The 27,504-nt window shown below is 39.0% G+C and overlaps 1 protein-coding gene and 1 pseudogene across 1 annotated transcript in view; one reads left to right on the plus strand and one right to left on the minus strand.

Moving 5' to 3' along the window:
- Window positions 1-445: 445 nt before the first annotated feature.
- LOC149230880 (cytochrome P450 72A397-like) overlaps window positions 446-27,504 on the plus strand; it is a 97,698-nt gene continuing 70,639 nt past the window's right edge. The window contains exons 1-4 of the mRNA XM_089379085.1: window positions 446-902; window positions 4,129-4,328; window positions 12,472-13,122; window positions 14,166-14,316. Coding sequence (XP_089235211.1) covers window positions 581-902; window positions 4,129-4,328; window positions 12,472-13,122; window positions 14,166-14,316 — 1,324 coding nt within the window. The 5' untranslated portion in view covers window positions 446-580. The remainder of the gene's footprint in view (window positions 903-4,128; window positions 4,329-12,471; window positions 13,123-14,165; window positions 14,317-27,504) is intronic.
- LOC149230881 (annexin-like protein RJ4 pseudogene) overlaps window positions 18,998-27,504 on the minus strand; it is a 30,514-nt pseudogene continuing 22,007 nt past the window's right edge.

The following is a 27,504-nucleotide window of genomic DNA, read 5'->3' on the forward strand; positions in this document are numbered from 1 at the left end:
AAATCAGAACACTCCTTGCAAATTTTTGAAACTCTCAAAATCTTGAAATTTGAAAGAACCTAATTTTATCAAAATCAGAACACTCCTTGCAAATCGATTTGGTCAAATTTGAAAGCGGGATAGGGACAAAACTGAAAAAATTACCAATATTAGCAAATTTTATTACAGGGGTCCGGGCCGTAGCTATTTTTGATGGGACCAAAAATTAGAGGACAAGTTAACGACGGTCCCATTCACGAGAATTGCGGCAAAAACGTCGACTTCCCCAGAAAACCTCGCACGCGCTGTTCGCCAATCGCAGTTGGCCACGCGTTTACATCCAATTACAGGTGGCTCTCCAGTACGAGATTCTCAGGCAATACTATTACGGGGCCGTGTAACCGCCGACAGGAGGTCGGTCGAGCGCAAGACACCGACACATGCAGGTCACGACGAGATTGTTGGTTGGTTGCAGAGTCAGAGCAAAGGAGGCGCCGTATACCCAGATTAACAATAAAATTGTATATTCTGGTAGTGCCTAGCGAAAGGGCTGGAGCTTTCAGCTAAGAATCACGGGTCTCTCAACTAAGAATCACGGGGTATGGCCGCATCCTTGGCGGATGGTTTATCCTTTTTCTGGTGCTGGGATCGAACCGCGGGAGCTTGGTTTTCTTCGCAGAAGTACCTGTTACCGATGGCCTGCCGAGCTCAGCCTTGTATGATGATACGGCAGTACGCAGTCCATGAGGTCAACGCGATCCTGTGGGCACTGCTGATCTTTGTGACGTGGTTGCTTCTCAAAAGGGTTTGGCGACTGGTGAGGTTCTGGATCCGAGGGAGCAGGCTACCGGGACCTCCTTTGACTGCCTTTTCGCGTAGGACCTTTTGCGTTTCGAAACATGGCGGGCTTGATAATTTTACTGGTAAGTTCTCCGACTTATGCCACTGCGAATCATACTTTTGTTGAAAGAAGTCCACAGCATTGCTGTGAGTTGTGAATTCGGGGTAATTTGATTTTGGAATTGTGTTTTTGTTTGCTGGTTATATATCAGCTGGTGGTCGCGAGTTCGATTCTCGTAATGATTTTCCTGCTTTTTTATCGTTGACTCGTCTTTCGTATGTAGGTTACGGGATTGGTTATTATTGTGAATGTTCATTTTGCTTTTCTAGCGAGTTCCTCTGTGAAGGTGTAGCAGTGGCATTGAATGCCAGTTTAATTTTTTTTCTATAGTAAATTGGTTTGTGTCTTCGACGAGGTACTGAATGTGTTGCAGTCAGGTTACGGGTGATCTGTTTGCTGGTCTCCCTATGTGAGATATGACTTAGATTTTGTTTTTTTTGGTTAAATTAACTATCAGCTTTTTGTTTTTTATTTTGAATTTTGTTTCTGTGTAACTTGTTTGTTGATCCTTATATTTACCTTTGGATTTTCAAATTATGTTATCAATGTGTAGCAGTGACGTTAAATGCAAACCGGTTTATAACTTTATTCTTTATAGTAATCGTTTTATCTTTTCAGGGAGGGTTTCAGTTGTTCTGATTGTCAATTGATAGAAGATTGCTTTTATCTTTTCAATGCAGCGTTTCAGTTCAAGTATACTTTTGAACAAGTCTAGTCTGAAGTCAGAAGACTTGTCCAGCCATTTTATGCCATCTCCCGTTCTCTTTCTCTTCTATATTGGCTGGTAAATGGCCCTTTGTTAAAGAAATGGACTCTGCCTTCAGTGTAGATGCTAGGACTAAGGGGTGTCTGTGACACAGGATTCACACCAGCATTGTCTGGGTTTCTATGCCTTCAACATCTTGCAGGACTTACACAGCCTCTGGCTGACATTAATATGGCAGCATGTTGTTGGGGAATTGAAGCTGGGTTTCTGTAAAGAAAGCTCAGTTGTTTGGTCACGAGACGATGACCCGCTTGATGTTAAAGGATTTCGTATTCGGCAAATCTGATGGTTGATATACTGAGATGTATACCGTTAAATGCTCAATTGCTAGGTGCATGTTGTTTTCCTACTTATTAATACAACTATTTATCCACTTTATATTGATTAAGGTCTCTTAATTGTAAAAATATTAATGTATAGATTTAACTGATTTCTATTGATATCTTGTTACATTATATATATATAAAATCCTGAAGTGCTTTTCCACATTTTGTGGATGGTAAACCGAGTAAACTGTCAGCCTCGTTTACTGGGCCTCCCTCAAGGGAATCGAAGAGAGTCGAATGCATAATCAGCAACAATATCAAAAAACTTTATGTAAAGCTCTAGATCACTTAAGCTAACCATTGGGGCAATATATATATATGAATGAGTATAGAATGCATACTGATTGGCTTATTCCCCGGAATAAATCTCTGGGAAACTTCCCAGCACTCCCCCTTCCGAGGACTCAATGTAAATCAGGTGGTGTTCACTGTTAACTTGGTGTTTCTAATCGGATGGTAATTGAACTAGGGACCTGCACAGGTTGCCAGGTTACTGACAATGTTCTGGTGACAGTGACACCAACAAATTGAGTTAACTCTTGAGGCTTGGTAGATTAGGGACCTGCACAGGTTGCCAGGTTACTGACAATGTTCTGGTGACAGTGACAATAACAAATTGAGTTAACCCTTGAGGCTTGGTAGATTTGTTTTACTAAGCTGCTCCTACAATTCACAATCAGACAGTGGGACTGTTGTGACTGAAATTTGGAATGGTACTTCTGTGTTTGATCTAGAGATCTGCATTTGTTCACCATTCTGAGATATACTTCCCATCACTTGTATGGCTCAAATTTGAGTTTATTGGCAAACCAACGTATGGTTGGACTCTCGCAAGGCTTGTGTATTTTACAGGGATACTCTGCTTTACAAAGCGTTATGAGTGGGTGATCGTTATATTTGTTTATCAATGTTGACTGATAACCCCAAAGAGTTAGTCTTAAACTATGGAGGGTTATTGGTTGTCTGTTTACTTTTGTGATACTTTCAGCTACTAGATTAGTAGATCTATCATTTGCGGTAAGGAGAAGTATTATCGTTAGGTTTGCTAGTGATATCCAAGTAACCTGTTTCTACCAAGCTTTGCAGTGTGCACTAATTTGCCTAAAAACTTGAGGGGGTTTGGAATTACAGGCGTCCCAATTTCTAACTTCAGTGTTGATGGCCGTCCTCATGTTAGAGTTGAGATTCCATCCTTCATGTTTGTTAATACCTTATGCTAGGCAGGTGTAGAGCCCTTGTGTGTGTGAGAATTAAGGTGTTTGACCTCCCAGAGTAGGTTCATCCCCGTCATCAAAGGGGCTCAGTGTAACACGTCTCACAGGGGAACTTGTTCTAATTGGATGTTAATAGAATACTTTATCCGTAATATAAGCATGTCCTGATTCCTGAAGGCTGAAACTCCATGAAGTGCTTTTTGATAAACCAAAAGTATCCCCAATTTCAAGAGTGGCTTTACATCGTGTGTGGAATGATGATTCTTAGTCTAAGAGTACTGGGGATGCAAATAATATCAAGGCCAGTTCATGTTTCTGATTTAAATGAGGGGTATGTACATCACCACTTATTTAAACGACAGTTTATGTATCTTTTAGGGTGCAAATGTTTCTGATTTGAAAGCATGTGTCAGTATTACCATGGAATGACCTGTTTTCTTTCCTATTATTAAAGGATTTGTTTGGAAATAGATTATATGAAAAAGGCTAAAGCTAGTGCCCGAGATATGCGAGTATATAGGCCTCTGGTCTTATGATCAGTCCAGGATGCTGCTTTTCCCTATCATAAAGTTCTTGATCTGACATCAAATATTTCAGAGCTAGTGCCATTATTCTTCTTGAGTGAGGTGTAACTATTTCTGGAAGAGTCTGGAGATGGGGCATCAACTCCTGATGTAAAACTACCTATGGCCTTGTTTGGGAAACGAGAAAATATTAGTGTTATATTATGTGGTCTACTTATTTTATTGATTAGGGTATTGCTGCAAATAAGGGCCAAAACTCACTTTGTAAACTATAATGTTTACTTTTGCTGGAAAAATGTTAATTGTCTGTGTTAATGTTTGTTTCTTTCAGGAAATGCTTATTTGATCTTGCCTGTTTTCCTGGATGCTTTAAAAACTATGATCGGAAAACCTAACTATGCTATTTATTGGATTGTAGCTTTCCTTGGTCAGGCTCACAAAGAATATGGCTCTGTAGTGAGGGTATGGCTTGGTCCTACTCAGCTTCTTGTATCTGTTAACAACCCGGAGCTAATACAGCAGATATTAGTGCAAGCAGAGGATCGATTGCCGCTTACTGGAAAGGCTTTTCAGCTTGCATTTGGGAAAAGCAGTCTATTTGTCTCATCCTTTCAACAGGTTACCTGGCCTTTCCATGGATTTTTTCACACCTGATTTTCATTTGTGACTCTGTTTTGATGGTAGCCTTTTGTTTATTACTTTGATACTCTAGAGTTGTCAGAGGACAAAGAAATAATTCAGCTTTCTTCTTGTGCCATTTTGTTTTATGAGAATATTTGGGGTGTACTTGCTTGCATAATATCTTAAACAACTAGTGGGCCCTCCTGGAGGCTCTGGTTCATTTTCTAGGAATTTGCAGGTCTATATAACAAATTCACATCCTTGGTTTATCAGTATTGCATGTCATTAATAGGAAGTGATTCCCTGAAACAGAGCTCATTGAAAATTTCTTCCTTGTTTGGATTGGTAGGTTATCTCTATCTAGTTTTTTCTTATTATTATTGCTGCATATGTGGACGATCTTATGTGATCTTTATCTGCACAAACCAATTGTGATAGACATGTCAATCTTAGAACAATATCTGGTTAAGTTTTGAATCTGCAATGTTTAGTTATATCTATTGTGTGCAGGTTAGCCATTACATCACCTCTGGAAAGACTGTTTTGTACTGACATTACTTGATGTTTTCTATACAATTTTCAATTAGGAGAGATTTCAAGGGAGATTATGGTGGTAAGACAAAATTATAGGAAGCTTTAATTAAAGTATGAGCTAAGGTTTGCATTGCTGAATTTTTTTTCAGATGTCTTTACGAGAGCCTTTCTCTCTCTTTAGTTGCATATCATTTTAGGAACGTTGTATGATTGTTTCTGGAGTTACACTTTGCTTTTGTTTCTTTTCTTTTGTTCTTTTTTTTTTTCTGCAGAAAGAAACATAATTTTTCATCAGAAATGAAGAAATTACTCACTGTAGATGCATCGAAATGCATTGTGTTTAGGAGTTTGACTGACAATACAAACTAGAATATGTCGGGCACTATTGCTTGGCTGTAGTCAGCGGTAAATAAGTCTCTGGACAGAGTACATATACATCATATATAGGATCATCAAATAGATGCAAAACATAAATAGACATAACTGTCATCCATGATCATGTATATACATATGCAAAATACCAAAATGTGACATCAAAGATCTCCTGACCAGATCAGCAACTAAACCTGAGAAATAACATCAGTGAATGGCCTGTGTAAGTATTCCTGTAAGTCCTCCCCTAGTTGTACATAGATTTTCCAACTGCCCAGATCCTGTTGAGCACCTGATTTAGATAATGTGTCTGCTGATGTATTGTGCTTCCTGTAGATGTGACAACAAGAAATCTGGTCAAAAGAATGCTTTAAATGAAGAGTCTCTTTGAGAATAGCCACAGTGTGTGACTGTGGCATCTCCGTGTCTCATTGAACCAGTTTATAACAACCAAAGAATCCCCAAATATCTGAAGAGAATGACAGCCTTTTTCAATAGCAAACAGTAAGAGAAATTTTAAGGCAAGTAGTTCAGCATAGTAGTATGATCCTCTGCCAAAGCCAAGCTTCATTTTGAAAGAATGTTGCTCCTGTGGAAACAAAACAGCCCTACCACCACACATGCCGCTTTCTAAAGAAGCCCCATCAAAATAGGCCCATGGGGATGAGGTGTCAATTTCTTCAACAGAGATAATGCGAGGTGCATGCAATGATTCCGAGACAGGCAACAGAGAGAAAGTGGCCAAAACCTGTGCCACCATCCTGTCTGTAAATGAAGGCCTGTCCTGGAAAATGTATTTGTTCCTAGCAATCCACACACCCCAGCAAATTAGCGGAGGAATGTTTGTATACTTCTTATCATTTATCTGCTCCCACCATGACTTCCATGCCTCCAAGAAAGACTCTCCATGCCATTCAGTTGCAATGCCAGTCTTAAGTTTGCATTCAACCCAGATTTTCATTGTAAAAGGGCCGGATAAGAACATATGAGCCACTGATTCTTCAGCGTTTTGGCAGAGCATACACCAGCTTGGCCCTTCCTTCTGCCTCTTCTGTAAATTGTCCCAAGTAGGAATTTTGTTTTCAAGAAGACGCCACATGAACACCCGAACCTTCGCTGTGCAATTTTATTTCCAGATTCTCTTCCACCACCATGCCCAGTTCTCCGGTCTGTCAGGAAGGAGCAGATGCAGGTATCCAGTTTTGGGAGTATAATCCCCAACCGGTGAGTGAGCCCAGCACAAAGAATCCTCCCGGTCTCTGAGCCTGACATGGGACAAATTTAAGGCAACTGTGTAGCTCTGCCACATTTCCATAAAAGCATCTGGAAGATTGAGCTGGATAGCATCAGCCCATCCTTGAGCCCATATGGTAGAACGAGTGTCACTGGCCACTTGATTCAGGGTTATTTATTTTGTTCTTATGTTGGTCCAACCCTTGCCTTTTATGTTTTTGAGTTTTTCCCTTTGTTTGTAGTTTTTTTCCCAACACACACATAAACACACACACACCAACGTTGACAAAATTGGACCTGTAAGTCAGTGGTGTCAAAAATTCAAAGAACAGAGTCAGGAAAAAGCGGAATGTCTCAATAAAAAATAGATAGGCATTAAACAATGCAATATTTTCCCAGTTAAACTTAAATATAACTAAAAAGTTAAAAACATCAAATACATACATAACCACACAAATATGACAAGAAGATACGTATATAATGTCTGAAATGACGTGAAACGTACATTGTACATTAATTCTTAATAACTGTTTAGTCCAAACTAGATAGACATGTAATACCCTGGTTTTGATCCCCGCACCAGTAATATGTGTACATGATGAATAGACTATATCAGCTGGACATGTAATTTCTAAGTGAACATTGAATGCTAATAGAAACACATCATAGGCTGCAGAAGATAAAGAACAAAGAATAAGGGCTATGATTCCGCAGGAGGTGAAAGACAAGGGAAACTTAGGGCATTGAAGGGAGGGGCTGAATGAAGATAATATTATTTTAATCGTATTGTAAGTCCTTAACCTTTTTTAATTAGTGCTCGTTAATCCATGTTTAATTTTATCCTAAGCTTTGGATTGATTGGATGGAGGAGGTATGTGGGCTCTGCAAAGAGATCTGTGGTCCCTTCATGCTATGCAAACTTATGCCAGACCTTTTTGCCATGCAATAGAATTGGAGGAGGTTGGACTATCATTCAGTTGGGGAAAATTGGGAGACTTCTCTTTGAGTGAAATTGCCATGAGCTTACTATAATCGAATTATGCCAATTTACAACCATGAATTACAAAAGAATTATGACCCCATGTAAGAGTAATTGCTGTATATGAAAAGGTCTGAACTGTAAATTTTTCCAACACTAGGTGACTGCTGTCCTATGCGTCTTTATTAAATAAATCAGATCTTGAATTTACTGAATAATAGAAATAAAAATTTGAGCATACATCAATTACACCGATGGCTGGAAAAAACAGTGAAAGCATAAAAATTGTTTTTTCACACACATAAGTAATTGCTCCAAATCAATTTTCCATTCCATTGAAGAAATTTACGAGGAAACGTCCACATGCTGCCCAAAAAAACAGTATGTATGGATACCAACAAAATACACTAACTGGGCTTGTACAACGTGCTGGACAACCCATAAATAGCAGAAAACTACTGTATGATCTGCATGAGAGCCTATGTGGTCCATCTGTATGACTGTACGGACATGTATGAACCTGTTTGTATGAATTCAAGGACTTCTCTACAACTGTACCGAACATTATCTTGTACTATATGCTGCCTGAAAATGCTTTTTCCCTGACTGCCTACTCTCTCTCTCTCTCAAGTGTGTGTAATAGCCTCTACCTTGCCCCGTCTTTATAGTTTTAACAAAGAATCTATTTTTAAGATTACTCGTAGTCTAAGTAGAATTTTAGACTCGACTGCTAAAACTAAGACTTTCACTTTTTTACTAAAGTGAATTACAAATTACAATTACTTATTTGAAAAATATTTTTTTCAGAAATATCTCAAATTACTTTTCCGTGTTCACACTGAACACATGTGGAAGTTCCTATCCGAGCTATATTCTCTACACTCCCTCTTAGTGGGTATTCTGCAGCAATCTGTTTTTGTCTCTGAATGCCTCAAACTTCTCTTTGTGAAGGACTTGATTAGAATAATAACAACCTGCTAATTTGTGCGTACATATTGGAGCTTCACTCCTCCCGTTGAACCCTGTCTCTAATGAAGTGATACTTGATCTCTGTGTGCTTTGACCTGTCATGGAACACTGGATTCTTAGAGAGTTTGATAGAACACCGATTGTCACAGTATGTCACCGTGGGATCCAACTCTTGATCAAATAAACCTGCAAGTAACTTGTGAAGCCAAGTGTACTTTGCCGAGCTAAGTGTCATGGAAGCCTGATTCTTGTTGAACCGGGATATCATTGTTGATCCCAAACTAAAACAAGACCTTGAGGTGCTCTGCCTGTTTGCTGCACAATCTAAGTCTATATATCCCTGCAACTTCATCTCATCATCTGCAAAACATATATCTAGTATGGTGTTGACCAAATGCATCAAATAACCCATTAGTTTCCTGTACAATGTGGGATCCACCAACTCTGAATATGAAGCTGTCACCTTCTTCAGATTGGTGATCATGGGTGTGGCCATAGGTTTGATGTCCTCCATCTAAAATCTCTTCATGATCTCAACGGCATACTTACCTTGCGTAAGGAATATCTCCCTGCTTTCTAACAAACCTCCAAACCCAAGAAGTAATGCATAATACCAGTGTCCTTGATTTGTGAACTATCGCGGATATTCAATTAGATAGTTTGTCACAATAGATCTGATTAATAAAATTTACTGAACTTCGATATCTATACTATGAGTGTTAATTTTTCATTAGATTTCTGGAATTGTTAAGTTTATTGTTTACTGTTCATGCATGCAAATTATAAATATGCAGAAAATAGAGAACAAATAGAACAATCACTCAAAAAACTACAATAACACAAGATATGACCTGGGAAAAGTCTTTAAGGGGAAAACCCAACTAGAAGGTTAGGTTGCTCTACTTTCTCTTTCTTTGAATGGAAATGGATGCAAGTACAAAGGAGTGAGACCTGTGGCTCGTGGATCGATACAGAAAACAAACCCTCTCTCTCTCTCTCACACACACACACACAACCACTTTGCTTATCCATGGAACAAAATCATTGTTTTAAAAATCGGACTCGAAACCGACCAAGGGTCAACTTCGATTTGGTATCAACTCGGACTAGTTGATTGATGACTCTTTCTTTGTAAAAAGTACATTAAATATTTAATTTTAATGAAAATTCATATTTTTACAGATTTTCATTCATGTTTCCAAACTCAAAGCATTAGAATAATACAGAGAAGACAACATTTGATCAAAGCATGCTCATGAATATATCTATTATATCAAAATGGCATCGAGTGCACTATCCAATACATGTAATATATAGAGATTAGAACAAAAACACATAACCAATGTTGCTCCAAAAACCAACTCCTCAATGCTGCTCCAAAGATCGCCCAAGAACCTCCTCAATGTTGCTCCAAAAACCAACTCCAACTGCTCACAAACTCCTCACAAATGCTCACATAAATGCAATGAGATAGTTGTGAGGAAATATGAGGGGGTTGGGTCACCTTTATAGGCGTGGGAGAAGGGTAGAGGGGCTAGGAAATAGTTTAAACAAAAAAAATGATTTCAAGTTCGCCCAACCCCTTTTTTCCTTGCTGTCGAGACCGACCAGTTTAAGTTGGGCTTGGTCGGTCCGGTCGGTCCATTATTGAACCGGACGAATCAGTGACCAACTTGATCGGTTTTGTAACGGACATGCTGCAAAACCGAATAATTGACCTAGTTGGTCTGGGTAGGGGTATGGATCGGTCAACCAGGTTGATTCCGAGTCAAACTGACCTAGTTTTAAAACTATGAACAAAATGCATTTGAATAGATTGGAACCCCTTTTCCTCATAGTGGCCCAGTTATAACACAACTCGATAGCTAATTAGGAGTTACATGTGACCCATTCAACCCTCAACATGGTTATGACTTGACCATTTTAGAGTCTTCTTCATAGTGCCCACATGGCTAGCCCCTTTTCCATGAGTAATGGGTGCTTATGTGTCATCCTATTGAATTATGGTGGTCAATTTCAATAGGCCAACTTCTAGGAGGCATAACTTTCTCATACAAGCTCCAACTTAGGTGATTCTTGCATCGTTGGAAAGGTATCAATGTGTATATTATGGAGTCTAGGTCTGTAGTAAGGTTAGGACCACAAAAAGTGGTCTTTTAAGGTCTCAAAATGGCTCTTGAGGTTTTTCACCTGAAATTTTCCAAATTAGGACCGATGGTAAAAATGAGCCTGTAAGTGGATTCCTCCAAATTTTCCACTCTAAAGGCATCAAAATGGATCACAAATAATATATTGATCCTTTCCTAATCAATCCTTCATCTCAAACTCAATTGTCATATCTGCGTTGCACCTTGCTATGAGCTTCTCTACACTTGTAAGAAACAAGTCATATACATACAACACCAAAATAAGCAGATTAATCCCAACAAATATAAGGTATAAGTTCGAATTTGCTTCACTTTTGGTGAAGCCTATACTAAGCAAGTATTCATTGATCCTGGAATACCATGCTCCTTGGTGCTTACTTGAGTTCACATAAGGCCTTCTTAATCCTGCAAAGATGGGACTCCTACCTATGCACCTCAAATCCCTGAGGTTGCTCTATGTACATTTCTTCCATAGTAATCCCATTAAGGAAAGCTGTCTTCACGTCCATGTGTGTATCCTTTATCCCAGAATGAGACAATAGACATAACAGCTCTCATGGAAGTGTATTTGGCAATTGGAGCAAAAGTCTCCTCATAGTCCACACTCTTTTTGTAGGAGAACCCTCTTGCCACAAACTTTGCCTTGAATTTCTGACTGTTGCCATATGCAACATGCTTGATCTTGTAGAACCACTGGAGCTCACAACTGATTTTTCTTTTGGTCTCGACACTATGTCCTAAACATCATTCTTCATTATGGAGGTGTAACTCTTCCACTATGGCATTTTGCCATACTTGCTGGTCTACTGTCTCTTGAAAGCTAGAGGGCTCATAATCATTGATACTTCTCATCAATGCCATATAATTGGGAAACTTCTTTAGAGGCATGCTCCCCCTGAATGTGCTCTTATGAGCCTCAACATACTTCTCAACATCCCTCAATGTTTTTGTGAACTATAGAGGTCTCCTGATAGAACTAGAAGGGTCTAATGTCTCCACCTCCTCACCTGAAGGTTGACTTCTTGAATAAGAAATTTCTTGTCTTGGGTGACCTTACCTTCAAAGCTTCCCACTATTCATCACTAGAATGGGCTTATACGACTTCTTCGATGCAAAGACCTCAAACTTTACATGCTTGTTTACTATTGTTTTCCTTTGTGCTAGAATATAGATCTCGTAGGCTTGTGAAGTCTCACCGTAACCCAATTGTGACTATAGGGTTGAATGATCTTGTCACACTTATAACAATATGTATATACATGCTAAACCTTGTGATAGCATCATTGATACCATCAATATGTTGTTTTTTCTTACTTTTTCTTTTTAGGATCCTCTGTTTACCAATCCAAGATGTCTGGTACTATGATAATTGTTGGTTTTAACCCTGTTCAGTTAATTGCTGCAAACAGATTTGTAATAAAAATAGAAAAGATGCAATGACACACACACACACAGATTAATACAGATTTTACTCTGGAAACAGAAACCTGGGAAAATGAGAATTTTTTTTAGTTTATTATCTCATTACAATGTTACAATACAATATGTATATTCCACGGCATCCATTATCGTGCAATCCATTAACCCTGGATTAGAATACAACCGTAGTTCCTCAATTGAAATTATGAAAACATGGGCTAAACCACAATGTGCCACAAAACTGCTAAAAGCGAAAACCATGTGCCAAAAACAATATGACTCATACCCAACAATAATCGTTCAGCTAATTTTGATTGCATTTCTCTGTCATTTTGTTGATTGTCTGCATTAAAAACTGAATGAAGTAAAGATCATAGAACACAAAATTTTAAGTTCTAATACTTTGATTTCCTTTCTTTTGATTCTTGTTGGGGACCTCTTTATTTGTAGTACAGCATTATCTGAGTACATTAAAACTCGTTCTCAGGTACAGAAGAGGCGGATTTCTCTAGAACGACAATTAAATGGGAAATTGCTGGAAAGAGTGCATTCAATCTCTCTGAAGGTTGTAGACCGTATTGAGCAATGGGCAGATGTAGGTCCTTCAGGTTTGGAACTTGATTGTAAATCAGCTTCACAGCATATGGCTTTCTCAGTTCTTGGTGCTACTCTTTTTGGGGATGGGTTTCTGGTCTGGCCTGCTGCTAGAGAGTTTGAAGAACAGCTCATGATGATTGCAAAGGAGGCATGCTTCTGGGCAACCTACAGTGTTTTACCATTATGGAATAAAGGCTTTCAAAGGTACAAAGCTATATGTGCAAGGCTGCAAGGCTTAACTGAGCAGCTGATTCAGGAGAGTAAGAAGCAACATTACAATGTAAAGATATCATGTCAAAAGCTCTTCCCTGAAAATGTTGCTGCTGGGATTGTGGCTGAATATGAAGGGACAAGTGGAGAGCTTGTTGATGATTTGATATCGGGAATTCTATCTTCACCGGATTCTTCTGGTCATTTCAATTTAGGAGAGGAAATTCGTGGCAATGTCATGGGTATGATGTCCCATGGTTGCCTGACAACATCGGGCATAATAAGTGGTGTTCTCACAAGACTTGCACAACATCCAAAAATTCAAGTCAAGGTAAAAGCTTTATTTTCATGCCTTGTGCATTTCTGTATAAGAATGATGATAATACATGAGTGGGATATGCTCTGTGTTCATCTGAAGTGGAATTACTGATGAGACTACCATTTTAATTTCCAGAATAAATTGCATTTGAAGTACCTTACCATGTTGCATGTGGGGGTTGCTTTTTTTTTCTTTTTCTTTTTTTCTCTGCAGATGTTACTTTGATTGAAAGTTGTCAGAAGATTTGACTTCATTGAGAGTCTTAATCTCTTTTCTGCATCAAGAGTGGCTTGGTTTTGGTTTTCGTGACTTAAGCCTCATAAGCTCAAATTAAAAAAACAAATTTATCATCACATGTGTGTATCCAGATAGTTTAGTTCTTTTTGTGTGCCTTTCAGAGTTGTACTGGATTGGCATTTTGAGAAAAGAAATGGGTGTAGAATTGAAAATCCCAAGTTCTGAACAGTTACTCTGCAGTGAAGCATGTTCCATTGTAGATTTCCAAGAAATCCATAGCAAAGCGTGTCTAAGTTTCTGCATGCACAGATAAATCCGAAGACCAGGCTAGCATAAAGTAGTAACTTAACTTTCTGTGAAGACGATGTTTGTTACTTTTATTCAGGAATGCCATTCGTATTAAATTCCATTGAATTGTTAGTTGTGGAGACCTTGAGCTTGCCTGCATGGCTGTGAAGAACATACACCTGATTAAAATAATCGAATTGAATGTAGCTAGTGTTAGATATGGTTGGACAATCATATTTTTTCCTAAAATGTTTTTTGTAGTATTATTACATGGAAACATATGTGGTTGCTCTATTAATGGGTGCTTTTGTAATCCTTCTTGTTTCAATATTTCTTTCAAATTCTGCTCTTTGTTCTCTGTATAAATCCGAGAGGAAGTGTGATTGAAGCAGACTAGGATGGTTTTGCAAATACAATGTTTGATTTGTATTTAGCCATGTTATCCCTCGTATTATTGTTTCAGGAGTGCCAGAGGAAAGCACTTTTTTCTATCATCCCTTTTTGATTTGAGATTTTGTCTTACTGTTCAGGTATATGAAGAAATTGTTTCAATCTGTGGGAATTCGACACCACCAAGTGCAATCAATGTGCAGAAAATGCATTTTCTCTTGGCAACAGTTCATGAGTCTGCTCGGCTGTTACCTGCTGGACCACTTCTACAGCGATGTTCCTTAAAGCATGGTATTGCCCCACATTGATTGTAATGTGTGGGAGTTGAGAATTTTATGTGTGTCCCATATAGGGTTCTAAGATGATAAACTTTTGTAGTTAGTTAATAGTAAAACTAATCAATGGAAAAATATTGTGCTTCCTGAAATTCATTAGTGTTGAACCTTATTGTGCCAAGAGGCGCTCTCCAGCCCAATATGGAAGAGATGTTGTTCTGTCCTATCTTGGCCTGTTATGTAAACATTTTGACACGGTCAAATTATAGAATAATAATAATAATTATAATAATAACAATAATGACAATAACAATTATTATTATTGTTGTTGTTGTTGTTATTATTATTATTATTAATTAAAACATTTTGACTTATGTCAAATTACATAAAAATAGAAAAAATAAAACAAAATTAAAAAACAAAAATAAAATAAATAATTATAATTAATAATTAATAATTAAATCAGTCTAGATTTATCTTAACTCTGGATCTACCAAGCGCTAAGAGTGATCAAATCTCTTTTCACTCTAAAAGTGGTTTGCACCTCAAGAGATTTGATCCCTCTTGGCGCTTGGTAGATCTGGAATTAAGATGGATGTAAGCTGGTAGTAGCTTCAGAAGGTCTTTTGCATAGGCTTGGTGTCTTAGCATGTGGAAGATAATTTATCACCTCTTTAGGTGCTTGCTTGGTGGAGTAAATGATTTGTCTTCTTTGGTAAGTCTAGCTTAGGAAAAGTACAATAATTAAAGTCAAGTAATTATTGTGGACTATTAAGTAATTTCCAAGGATAAATAATTAATTATTTAAGTGACTTAGACATAATCCCAACCATTTATCTCCAAGATCTTCTAGAAGGGATATTAGGGTTAGGGATTTGGGCTTAATGAAGATTATAAAAAGAAGCCTAAGGAATAGGTGAAGACACAAGAGAGGAGACAAAATAAGAGAAAACGATTTTCTCTATTGTGACTAGCTTAGTAGACTGAAGCATAGAGGAAGACTACAGGAGGATTTGAGCATGCATCCAGGAGGCCGAGTTGCTATAGAGAGGGAGGTCGAATTAATTGGAGAAGTCAATTTACTGGAGACCAAATTTCCTGAGGCGTAGTGGCAACTCGTAAGGAAGGCGCAAGGTCAATTCGCTAACAAATTGTTGGGCCAATTTTCTCATGGCTGATTTCTAGGAGGCCGAAATTATCGAGTGGTGGTCAAGTTACAAGTTCCAACAATTGTATTTTTCCTTGTAATACTTTGTGGGTCGAGAGCCCTGATTTTGCAGATTAATGAATGACGAAGAATTGTTGTGGGTATTTATTTGTTACAATGTATGATTGATCTTTCCTATTTTTTATTTCCACTACATATAAATTCTAGGAGTTAAAATACTAATGATTTTATTTTTTAGTAATTCATAATTTTTTGGTTAATTAAATAAATTGTTGGGAATAAATAATTGTCGTGAGAAAATAATTTTGGGTTGGTATTTGGAGATTTAACATGATATCATAGCTTTCTAGATAACTATGAGAGAGATCCAAATCACTGGGGTTTGCATCAACAAATTTCTTCTTTTTTACAGCGGCAAAATTATTTTAAATTTTGCAGTGGAGTTTTGTGGCCAAGGTCAATTTGTGAAGATGGTATCACTGAGTATTTTGCGATATGAAGACGGGTTGGATGGGGCTGCTAACTTCAGTCCCTGGAAGGAGCAGATTACCATGATTCTAAAAATGAATGTTCTATGGGATTGTGTGAACATGGGCATCCAGGTTCCTTTAGATCCAAACCTAACAACCGAGCATAATCTCAAGGATATGAAAGCGAGGGGTATAGTTTTGGATGGTGTGAGGGATTCATATAATTCCTCACATATCAAGGATACAACACAATAGATGTGGGTAGCCTTAAGCAGTCTTTATCATAGCACAATCGAAAATAAGAAGATGGTGTTGCGGGAAAAATTAAATAGCATCAAGATGAACATCTCAAAAACTGTAACATCTTACCTCACGAGGATCCATCAGATTCATGATGAGCTTTCAATTGTTGTGGAGGCTGTGAATGATCTGGAGTTGGTGAAAGTAGCTTTGAAGGGTTGCGTTAAGCATTGGACTACCTTTGTGGATGGGATCCTTGCTAGGCAATAGGTTCTTGATTAGAGCCGGTTGTGGGATGACTTCATCCAAAAGGAGATCTAGAAGAACTCATTAACCTGAGGACAACAAAGGAGTAGTGAGGAGAAAGATGAGCTTGCTCTTGCTACACAAGCGAACAAAGGAAGGGAAGGCCAAGTTGAACCAGAGTGGAGGCTGACCTTCACAAAATAAAAAAGAGAAGGACATGAGCAATGTCAAGTGTTTTGCATATCATAAGTTTGGCATGTTGCCAGTTAGTGTCCAAGTAAGGAGAAGGGAAAAGGAAAGATAGCTATGGCAGCCACTGCTCAGATGGACGAGATCGCTGAAAAGTTCGAGAACAACTTTGCCTTGGTATCATGCCTTCTTGGATATGTTATGAGAGGTGTCTGGTTTGTGGACAATGGTGCATCTCATCACATGATAGGATCTCGAGGCATTTTCACCAGCATGACCAAGGAGCCTAGGGATATACATGTAGCGCTTGGTGATAATGCCAAGTATGTAGTAGAAGGCATTGACAATATTGAGTTTCAAATGGACACAACTGGCATCATGGAAGTGAATGAAGTGTTGTTTGTACCGGGGCTGGAGAAGAATCTCCTTTCAGTTTCAGCCATAGAAGATAGAGGACTAGAAATTAGCTTTTACTGGAGGTGAAGTCGCTGTTGGGTTGAAAGGATTTGATCCCAACAAGAAATGAGTAATTGGGAGAAGGGAGAAAAATCTCTATTTTTTGAGAGGACAACTGGTGAAGGTTCTCATACATGAGAGTGCCAACTAGAGTGAGACTTGGCACAGGAGGATGGGACACGTACACTAAAGGGCTCTTCCTATGTTGTGGAGAATGGTTACAGGTTTTCCAGAAGTCAAGGAGTAGGATGGAGTGTCCAAAGGGTGTGTGCTTGGAAAGCTTGCCAAGGCCATGTTTCCTCACAATGAGACCAGGTCTATGGGAGTGCTAGACTTGGTGCACTCAGACATTTGTGGTCCCATGTTTGTGAAGTCGATCATGGGGTCCTTGTACTTGTTGGACACCTAATCCTAAATGGGTTAGTGTGGAAGCCGAATAGACCAAAGCAGTCCAAGAGACCTTGGGATCTGAAACCCAAGAGTCACGTATTGTACTATAAATGTATATCTCATGTTAATAAAAAATGTATTGCATGTTTTATCTTTCATATTGTCTTTGCTGTCCATGTGAGTTTAACATGGTATCAGAGCGGGCGTATTCCTGCCCTGCATAATTAATGTGAGCCATTTGTCTTATGGCCTTTCTGTGCAGTCGTTTCTGCCATCAATTCTGCATCTCAGGAATATTTTCTCACGAATATTTCTTCAACTAAATATTAGCTGCTCCTGACACTGCGTGTGCTCTGCCCTGAGGATTTTCTGCCTGAAATCCGCTGCTGACTGACATCTCATTCTCTGTCATTACCTGCGCTCTCTGTCCATAAACGCTCCATTTAAAAGTGCTGCTCCATCTGCGATTTACCATTATTCTCCGACATTCATCTGACATTCATACGTTTCCATCTGCGATTTACCATTATTCTCCGACATTCATCTGACATTCATAAGTTTCATATGCTTGAACGCTGTTGTAATTGATTGTCCTTAAAACGCTGTTCATTCCTTACGCCTTGGTTGAATTCCTTGTGCGCATCCCCCATACGACAGAAGGAGACGCCCATCCTCTGTGAGATTAAAAACGCTGGACGCGTTCTCCAGCGACTGCTCCATGTTGGCTACCCAAACGATTGTCTGCTCTGCAGCCTGGGCATACCAAATACCCACATACCATTTTTTAACGTTGTTGTGGCTGAGATAGAAAAATCCCAATTCGAAGAACTGGCCCTTAGAAATCCTGGTCTGATTACCAGTGAGAGAGGTACCCAACTCTATGCTGTCCGAAGCTGTGTTTTCTGCACCACCGGGCTCTATCTGAAGCAGCAGCAACACAAGGAGGATAAGAAAAGAAGACAGAATCTGTGGGAGTTGTTCCCTCATGGCCTTTTCGCTCCCCATTCTAAAATCACTGAGCTGCCTTGCTGCCAGACAATACTCTAAAGCCCATTATTTATAAGGTGTTCATGAGGGCGGTCCGGCCTTTGTTTGTTGTCCTGTGTTCAACATGAACGAATCGATACGGCATTCAATTCAATTTGAACAGTCCGATGCTGATGGCGGTCTGGCCTTTGAATGTTATCCATTCAATTTGAAGTCTTATCACTGCGGTCCATTGAATCTGAAGTCTTAGTTCGGTATACTTAGACTAATGGCGATTGATTGCAGTTAACCTTTGACTGTTATTTGCGGCGTTGTACGTTATTTTTCTATGGATTCATAATTGCTGGAAGAGAAACCAAGTGTCAAAGACATCCAGCTTGCGCTGTAGCTTGATTTGCGCATCAGTAAGTTCAAGGTTTTTTCATCAAGATTGATGATCCGAGATAAACATCATCTGTGAGTTGAGTAATCTTATCTGAAGCTCGATTTGCCACATACATTCCTGTGCATTATGTTTATGATCCAGTGAGTCGAGACAACTTTGAAACTACTCAAAGAAAAGTGTCTACAGGTTGTGTGCTTGAAATTATTAAGATTCTAAAGCTCTTCATTTCAGGCATAAATGTTTCAAAAGGCGCCATTCGGATGAATGAGCTTAAGCATGATCTTTGCCTATCAATGTAAGCAAAAAAAAAATCCTGATAGTCTCCAGAGGTTTCAGACGCTATTGCATATTCCAAAGTCTTGTTGGTCCTCTTAGCATATGCCTCTTTGATATGCTTCATGTCAACTTCCGCACGTGTTACAACCACCCGTGTTAGTGCATCTTCATCTGTCCCGAGTTTTTCTATCGCTAAGCGCAAAACCTTTGTGAAGTGTTTTTCAGGACAGCAAATACACTTGATCACAACTCGCACTGCATCTTGGAAATCTTCAGCCACGTCTTCTTCGAGGGACTTTTTGTACCGAATATGATATGCTTGCCTCACCATCAATAGTTCAGCCGAAGATCGAGCACTGGAAATTTCTAAAAGCGATATATTCTTTCCATTCCACTTCTTTATTGCATCATGAGATATGACCGCATCACGTTCAGCTGGATCTAGTACCCAAAGGAATACAACTTTCTCAAAGTCACTTGAAAGCTCAGATTCCAATCGCTTCAAGAGATCCTCTTCATACAGTTGAAAATAACTTTGACGGATTACTTTGCGTTGTGCTGCAGTTCTATGTCCTAATATTTGTATGATTGACTTCTCATTTGTGCTCTTTCCAGATATTTTCCTCCATAACTACAACAACTTCCCTACAAACTCTGTTTTTGCTCCTATCTCTGCGAGGCCTTTTACAGGGAGGGGGCTTCTCTTCACCCATCCTTAAACTAAGTGATTTACCTGCATTGACAATACTATGCACGTCATTTCTGGTGGTGGTGTCCAGGTTGGAAAGGTAGTTTCTTTTTGTGATGATTATTGCTCTTAATATGTGCACTGTATGTGCTGGACATTAAGTCTCTATTGCAGAGAAAGAAATCAGTTTTGTATATCGCTCAGTGATTTATTTGTGTGCTGACATGGAGCTGTATTGAATGCATCGAAAAATGTGATTAAAGCTTCTTGAATACGTTATGACGCTGCCTGAAATACGTTGAAGCTGCTGTTTTAAATAAGTTTGTATGAGGCCTGAATGGTATACAATCCAATGGTATGGTGATTGGTTTCAAATACACTTTGAATAGTTCGAATTCCATTTGCAACCGAGATTCTGTGCTTCTATTCCTATAGTTGGATCCGATTTGATTGCTGGTGCCATTCATATGTTTAATGCTTGAGGTTGACCGCTATAAATTACAGTTCAAAGAATGCCCATGACATGGTGTTATAATTATTGAAGTTTTGATAACCATCATTTCTGAAGGAGTACTTGAAGGATCCAAACAAGTTTGCAGTTGCTGCTGCCCCAACTGTGGCATTGTATTTAAAACTCATTATAGTGCATTGATTCCTTGATTCCACTGCTGCATAAAGATTTTGGTGAACTGATTGTAATCCTTTATATTGCACACTGATCATTTGCTGACATTTATAAAGGATATTGCTGTGTACTGTGAGTAGATATTACTTTTCTGCATTGAGTAGTAGTTGTGATCAGTTTTTAAAGGTGTAAATCAGACACTGAAGAAAAAATGGCCAGAACCAGTGAAGTATTACAGTTCCTTAAAACTCTGATATTATCTACTGTTGATGACACATTACAAATCAGCAAAGGATCTCTCTTAGAAATTCAGACATGTCTACAAAATGCACAGGAAAAGATCGATTTTTTGCAGCTTGAATCACAGCTACAGCAAGAAGAGCTACATCAAAATAGACACCATTCTGAACCTGTTTTTGTTCAGAACATTGAGACAACCACCCATCAGCAGCATGTTAATAATGTTACAGTTCATTCAAATAAAGCAGCAGTTGTATATGCAGATGCAGAAACTCAGTCTGCACTTCCCAAGCCCATCATCAAACCTTGGGAACAGCTTGTCCACAACAAGCACAAAACTGGTCTTGGATATGACAAGGACTTGTCCTTTCATATTCCAGACTATGCCAAGCCCATTCAGTTTCAGAGTGCTGGATTCATTCATGACAGTTCACTTGCTCCTCATGACAGTTCACCTCCAGCTGTTCCAGATTCTGCCCCTCTTCCACAGCAACAACAACAACAACAAAAACAACAGATCGTGAAATGCCAACACTGTGATCGAGTTGGCCATTTGAAAGATCACTGTTTTGATCTTCATCCATGTAAGCACTGTCATAAAACCAGCCATTCTTCACACAGATGCTTCAAAAACAAACACCCTGCAAGAACAAAGATTCATCTTGGATGGATCGCTTCTTGGCAATGGGCATCAACAGCCAAGAAGATATTCCAAACGCATGTTAGAACTTGTTCTAGAGTATTGAACAATCTTGCAGTTGAGTTTTCTCCATCATCTCACCTTGTATCTGACAGGGGGGGAAATGATGGTCATCTACAAGCTTCAAAGCCACATCAAGCGAGCCTGAGCCACAACCTGCCATACCAGATTCAGAGTTGTAGCCAGAGACAAAGATGCCTGAACATGCCTTCAGTTGGAAATCTGGGACACTTCCTCTAGCAGACGACTTCAGCTTCTTGCCAGTCTTGGAAGAGTTCCGGGAACAAAATTGAGAACACTTCCTCTAGCAGAAGACTCCAGCTTCTTGCCAGTTTTGGAAGAGTTCCAGGAATTGCATTAAGCATTCCAGAGTTGTTGGTTATCCTTAAACCATCACAGGTTGAGACTTCCCTTTTCAGGTTGAAGTTTTACCTTTTATGTGGGGTGAGACCTCCCTTTTATGGTTGAAGGTTTCCCTCTTTAAAACAATAGGATCACTTCCTCTAGCAGAAAACTTCAGTTTCTTGCCAGTTTTGGAAGAGTTCTGGGAACTGCACTAAGCGTTCCAGTGTTGGTGGTCATCCTTAAACCACTGCCCTTTATACCAACATTTCATAGAGCACATTCAGCCTAGTGCTGCCATGCATTTTTTGCACATTTTGTATTACAGCTCTCTTCTTGGACTCATACATAACCCTTCGGATTAAGGGGGGAATGTTGGACACCTAATCCTAAATGGGTTAGTGTGGAAGCCGAATAGACCAAAGCAGTCCAAGAGACCTTGGGATCTGAAACCCAAGAGTCACGTATTGTACTATAAATGTATATCTCATGTTAATAAAAAATGTATTGCATGTTTTATCTTTCATATTGTCTTTGTTGTCCATGTGAGTTTAACAGTACTTTGCATCATTCATAAATGATTTTTTCCAGGAAGACTTGGATCTACTTCCTGAAGACCAAGGGTGAGGTCTTCGGTCAGTTTCAAAGCTCTTGTGGAGAACCAAATCGAGAAGAAGATTAAGGTGCTAAGATCAGATAATGGGGGCAAGTATACCTCCAATGAGTTCCAGGATTTTTGTAGGGCCACTAGGATTAAGAAGGAGCTCATGGTACCTTACAAATCTCAATAGAATGGGGTTACCAAGAGGAAGAATAGGACCATAATGGAGGTAGCGAGGGCAATGATCTATGACCAAGAATTGGCAATGTTTTTGTGGGCAGAAGCTTGTTATACAACCATTTATGTGCAGAACATGAGTCCTCACAGAATGTTGGAGGACGTGACTCCTGAGGAGATGTTTACAGGAGGGAAACTTGATGTGAGCCATTTATGCATCTTTGGTAGTCTAGTCTATGTCCACATTCCCATGGAGAAGAGGACTAAGTTGGAGCCCTTGTTAGGAAGGGGCATATTTGTGGGCTACTGTGAGGTCTCAAAGGCGTACCAAGTGTACATTCTGGGACAAAGGAAAGCGATAGTTAGTTGGGATGTCATATTTGATCAGAGTAGGACCTTTAGGAGGTCTCGTGAGAGAGAACAAGCAAGATGATTGAGGGTGAGAGGCTCCTAAGGCTGAGTAAGGACCAACACCAACAACAACAAGGACACAACCTGCAGATTTGGAGGGGTGAGATGTTCCTTCAAGCTCTATTGGGAGGAGGCCAAGATGGGCCGAATATACCTTGAGGGATGTTAAGGAGCATGTGGAGGCTCCTAGCAACACTTTCACGCAGAGCAGACCATCAACAAGATTTTCCAGTTATTTGGCCTTGTCGAGCAACATGAGTGAGTCTGAGCTTTCCACTTTTGATGAGGCTGCAAATGAGTAGGTTTGGAGGGACATGGTGGAGGAGTATAACTCCATCATGAGGAATGATGTATGGGACATAGTGTTGAGTTCGGAGGGAATGTCTGTGGTCACTTCTTGATGGATCTATAAGATCAAACGTGCAGTTGATGGCAGTGTCAACAAGTACAAAGCGTGGTTCGTGGTGAGAGGGTTCTCCCAGCAGGAGGGAGTGGATTACAAGGAGACATTTGAACCGTTGCTCGATATGCATCCATTAGAGCAGTTATGCCCATTGCTTTAGAGATGGGGTGGAGGATATCAGAGGGATGTGAACACTGCTTTCCTCAACGTGGTGATTGAGGAGGAGGTGTATATTGAGCAACCTCAACGCTTTGAGGTGCATGGGAGAGAATCTCATGTATGTAGGTTGAAGAAGGCCCTTTATGGGTCGAAGTAGGCTCTGTGCGCATGGTATGCTAGGATTGATGGATATCTTCTTGGTTTGGGTTTCACCAAGAGCGAGGCAGACCCTAATTTGTACTATGTACTTGTTGAGGGTGAGCCACTCATCTTGGTACTTGATGTTGATGTTCTCTTCTTAACAAGATTGGAGAAGCTCATAGGGATGTGCAAGGAGGATCTTGCTTCAGAGTTCGAGATGAAGGACATCAACTTGATATCCTACTTTTTGAGATTGGAGCTGTAGTGGTAGCCAGGAGAGGTTTTCTTTAGGTAAGGCAAGTATGAAGTTGAGATCTTGAGGAGGTTCAGGATGGAGGATTGTAGGCCTATGTCTACACTGATGATCACTAACTTGGAGACGATGAGTGCTCCTGAGGGTAAGTTGGTGGATCTCACACAATATAGACAAATGATTAGTTCCTTGATGTAACTAGTCAACACTAGGGAAAATATCTGCTTTGCTGTGAGCACACTTAGCTAGTTCATGGTGGAGCCGAAATAAGTTCATTGGGTGGCAGCGAAGCATGTGTTGAGGTACCTGCGAGGTACAATGGATTTTAGACTGAGATATGTCAGAGTTGGTGGAGTGGAGCTGCAGGGGTACACAAACTCTGATTTGGTTGTGAATGCTGTGGACCGAAATCCACGATTGAATGTTGTTTCAGCTTGTGATTAGCCATGATCTTGTGGTACAGCTAGAAGAAGCAATCAACGACACTTATTTCAGCAGAGGCAAAGTACAAGGCAATGAGTATAGAGAGTTGTGAGGGAGTATGGTTTCCCAAGATGCTTGCAAGACTATTTGATCTTGAGATGGGGCTAACGACGATCATTGTGATAATAATCAGAGTTGCATTAAGTTCTCTGAAAATCCTGTGTTTCATGACAAGTCCAAGCACATCGAGATCGGATATCACTTCATCAGAGACAACATTCAGAGAGGTGCTATGAGATTGTAGTACATTACCACTCATGAGAATGTGGTAGATATTCTCACTAAGTCTGTAGTGAAAGGGAAGTTTGTGAAGTACTGAGATAAGCTGGGGATTGGGGAGAATCTATTCCTTGCTAGGAGGGAGTGTTGAAGCTTATAGTAGCTTTGGAAGGTCTTTTGCATAGGCTTGTTGTCTTAGCATGTGGAAGATAATCTATTGCCTCTTTAAGTGCTTGCTTGGTGGAGTAAGTGATTTATGTCGTCTTTACTAAGTTTAACTTAGGAAAAGTACAATAATTAAATTCAATTAATTATTGTGGACTATTAAGTCATTAATAATTCAATTATTTAAGTGACTTATAAATGATCTCAACCATTGATATCCAAGATCTTCTAGAAGGGAGATTAGGTTTAGGGATTTGGGCTTAATGAAGATTATAAAAAGAAGCCTAAGGAAGAGGTCAATACACAAGAGAAGAGACACAACGTGAGAACATGATTTTCTCTAGTGTGAGTGGTTAAGTGGACTAAAGGAGGAAGACTATAGGAGGATTTGAGGGTGTATCCAGGAGACTGAGTTGCTGAAGAGGTCGAGTTAATTGGAGATGTCGATTTGCTGGAGGCCAATTTTCCTGAGGTGCAATGGCAGCTCGTTGGGAAGGCATAGGGTTGATTTGCCAACAGATTGTTAGGTCAAATTTCTCCAGGCCAAATTCCTTTATAGGCTGGTTTCCAGGAGGCCAAATTCCTTTGGCCGAATTCATCTAGTGGGGGCCGAGGTACAGGTTGCAGCAATTGTATTTTTCCTTGTAATACTTTGTTGGTTGAAAACCCTGATTTTCTAGATTAATGAATGACGAAGAATTGTTGTGGGTATTTATTTGTTGCAATGTGTGATTGATCTCTCCTAATTTTTATTTCTGCTTCATATAAATTCTATGAGTTAAAATACTAGTGATTTTATTTTTTGGTAATTCAGAATTTATTTGGTTAATTTAACTAAATTGTTGGGAATAAATAATTGCCGTGAGAAAATAAATCTGGGCTGGTATTAAGAGATTTAACAATTAGGGTCTGGGAATGCTTTTAATCCTGGGATATTTGAAAAAGACTTTGTTTAACATTTTGGAAGAATACTGGAGAAAACCAACTATGTTCAGTAATTATTACTGCCTGCTAAAGGTGGTGAGCATTATGAAAAAATAGCCAGCAACAATTTTGTATATTAGAAAGCATTTCCTGATTTTAACACATCGTTTCTTCTGGGAATCTTTTCATAATGCTCATTTTATGTGTGTGTGTGTGTGTGTATTTGCTACATCATAGCCATATGTTATCGTGATTTTCTTAGACTTTGTTGTGCCCGTATCTGTGCTACTTAGTTTCAAATGGATCCAAACTGGCTTTGTCAGCTTTGTCTAGAATCCAAATAAAGCATGCATGGAAAATAATTGGTGAATTTCAAGACATTGAAAGGAGAAACATGTGGTCCATTTCTGAATCATACACATCACAGGCAGTGAATCAAGTGGTTCAGTTATTAAAAAGAAGAAATAGATATTTGATGATAATATCTGAACCGTCTCCATTACTTAACTCAAGATTGATATGAATAGACTTTTCAATAAGTTTTATATCCAGATATACTGTAAAATTCAGCAACTTAGATCATCTCGGTAATTTATGAAAATGCATAAATAGTCAATCAAATATTTAGTATTCCAATATGAAGGAAGATAAGGAATCAAGTTTATATTGGTTTCCCTTGTCAAGTTTCTATTGGAAACTTTATTGCAGATTGCTATGCAAATATCATGGAACTTTTTTCACAGATATTGGAAAACTATGTTCCTTGATTCTTTCAAGGTTGTACTGCAAGGTTTGATGCATGAGGAAAAGGCCATGGGCATGCCTCCCTATCACATTCTAGTATAGCTATTCAACATAGTGGTGGACAATGCAAAATTTAAGAGTGGGTACATATTGGACTCTTACAAATATACTCTTCGTATGTAGTACTGCTTGGTTATCATCTAAGTTGCACTGAAATGGATACGGGAACGGATACGGATATGGGGTTTGAAACAGATATGACAAATTTTCAAAATATCAGGATACGATACGGCGAGGAAACGATATGCATATATATATATATATATATATTGCCATTCATCTTTTAGAATCCAGAATCTATATCTAAAAATTCATTGTCATCGTCATGAATTCAACATAAACAAATCATCATCATCAATTCAGCATAAACATTGTCATCATCATTAGTGATTATTATAACATTCAACATATTATCATCATCATTAATAATATAATCAGAAATGCTACAACCATTGTGCTTTCGGGTCCAACTCCTTAAAAGAACGTGTCATTCATGGCAGATGATATCTATCTTCCTTGCATGACAATTAAAAGGCCCATGGGATCATTGGGATATTCCATCAAGACCTATTTGAACAATTCAATCTTCTCAATGCCAGCTTGGTCTCATGACTATATGCAGGCATAAGATTGGCTAGAGAAGATTTGTTATATTGGAGGGATTTATGAAATCAAGAGCAAAATCAATGACAATTAACAAAACCTTAACCAAAATGAAAATTAATCGCTCAAATAAATCTCTTTATGAAGACATCCATCAAACCCTTTTATTTGCATTTTTGAACATCTATCTTTTTCTTAGTAAGAATCCTTGATAAATATATGGAGTGTCGTTTCTAAAGATTTAGAAAAGACTTTATGAGACTCTGTTTATAGTGAGTTTATTTGCAAATCTGATTTCTTCATTTTTATTATTTATTTATGGCTATAAAATTTTTCAAGCTTTTTAACATTTTAAGGGTGGACTCTGATCAGAATTTTCGTGGATCCATTTCCGGATTTCCGTAAACAGATCCAAAAAACTTTAAATCCCTTGGAGAAACGTATCCAATTCCAAATCTA

Source organism: Pinus tabuliformis, chromosome J (assembly GCF_031772625.1).
Source record: "Pinus tabuliformis cultivar Carrire ecotype Pingquan chromosome J, CPIR1, whole genome shotgun sequence".
Taxonomy (NCBI): domain Eukaryota; kingdom Viridiplantae; phylum Streptophyta; class Pinopsida; order Pinales; family Pinaceae; genus Pinus; species Pinus tabuliformis.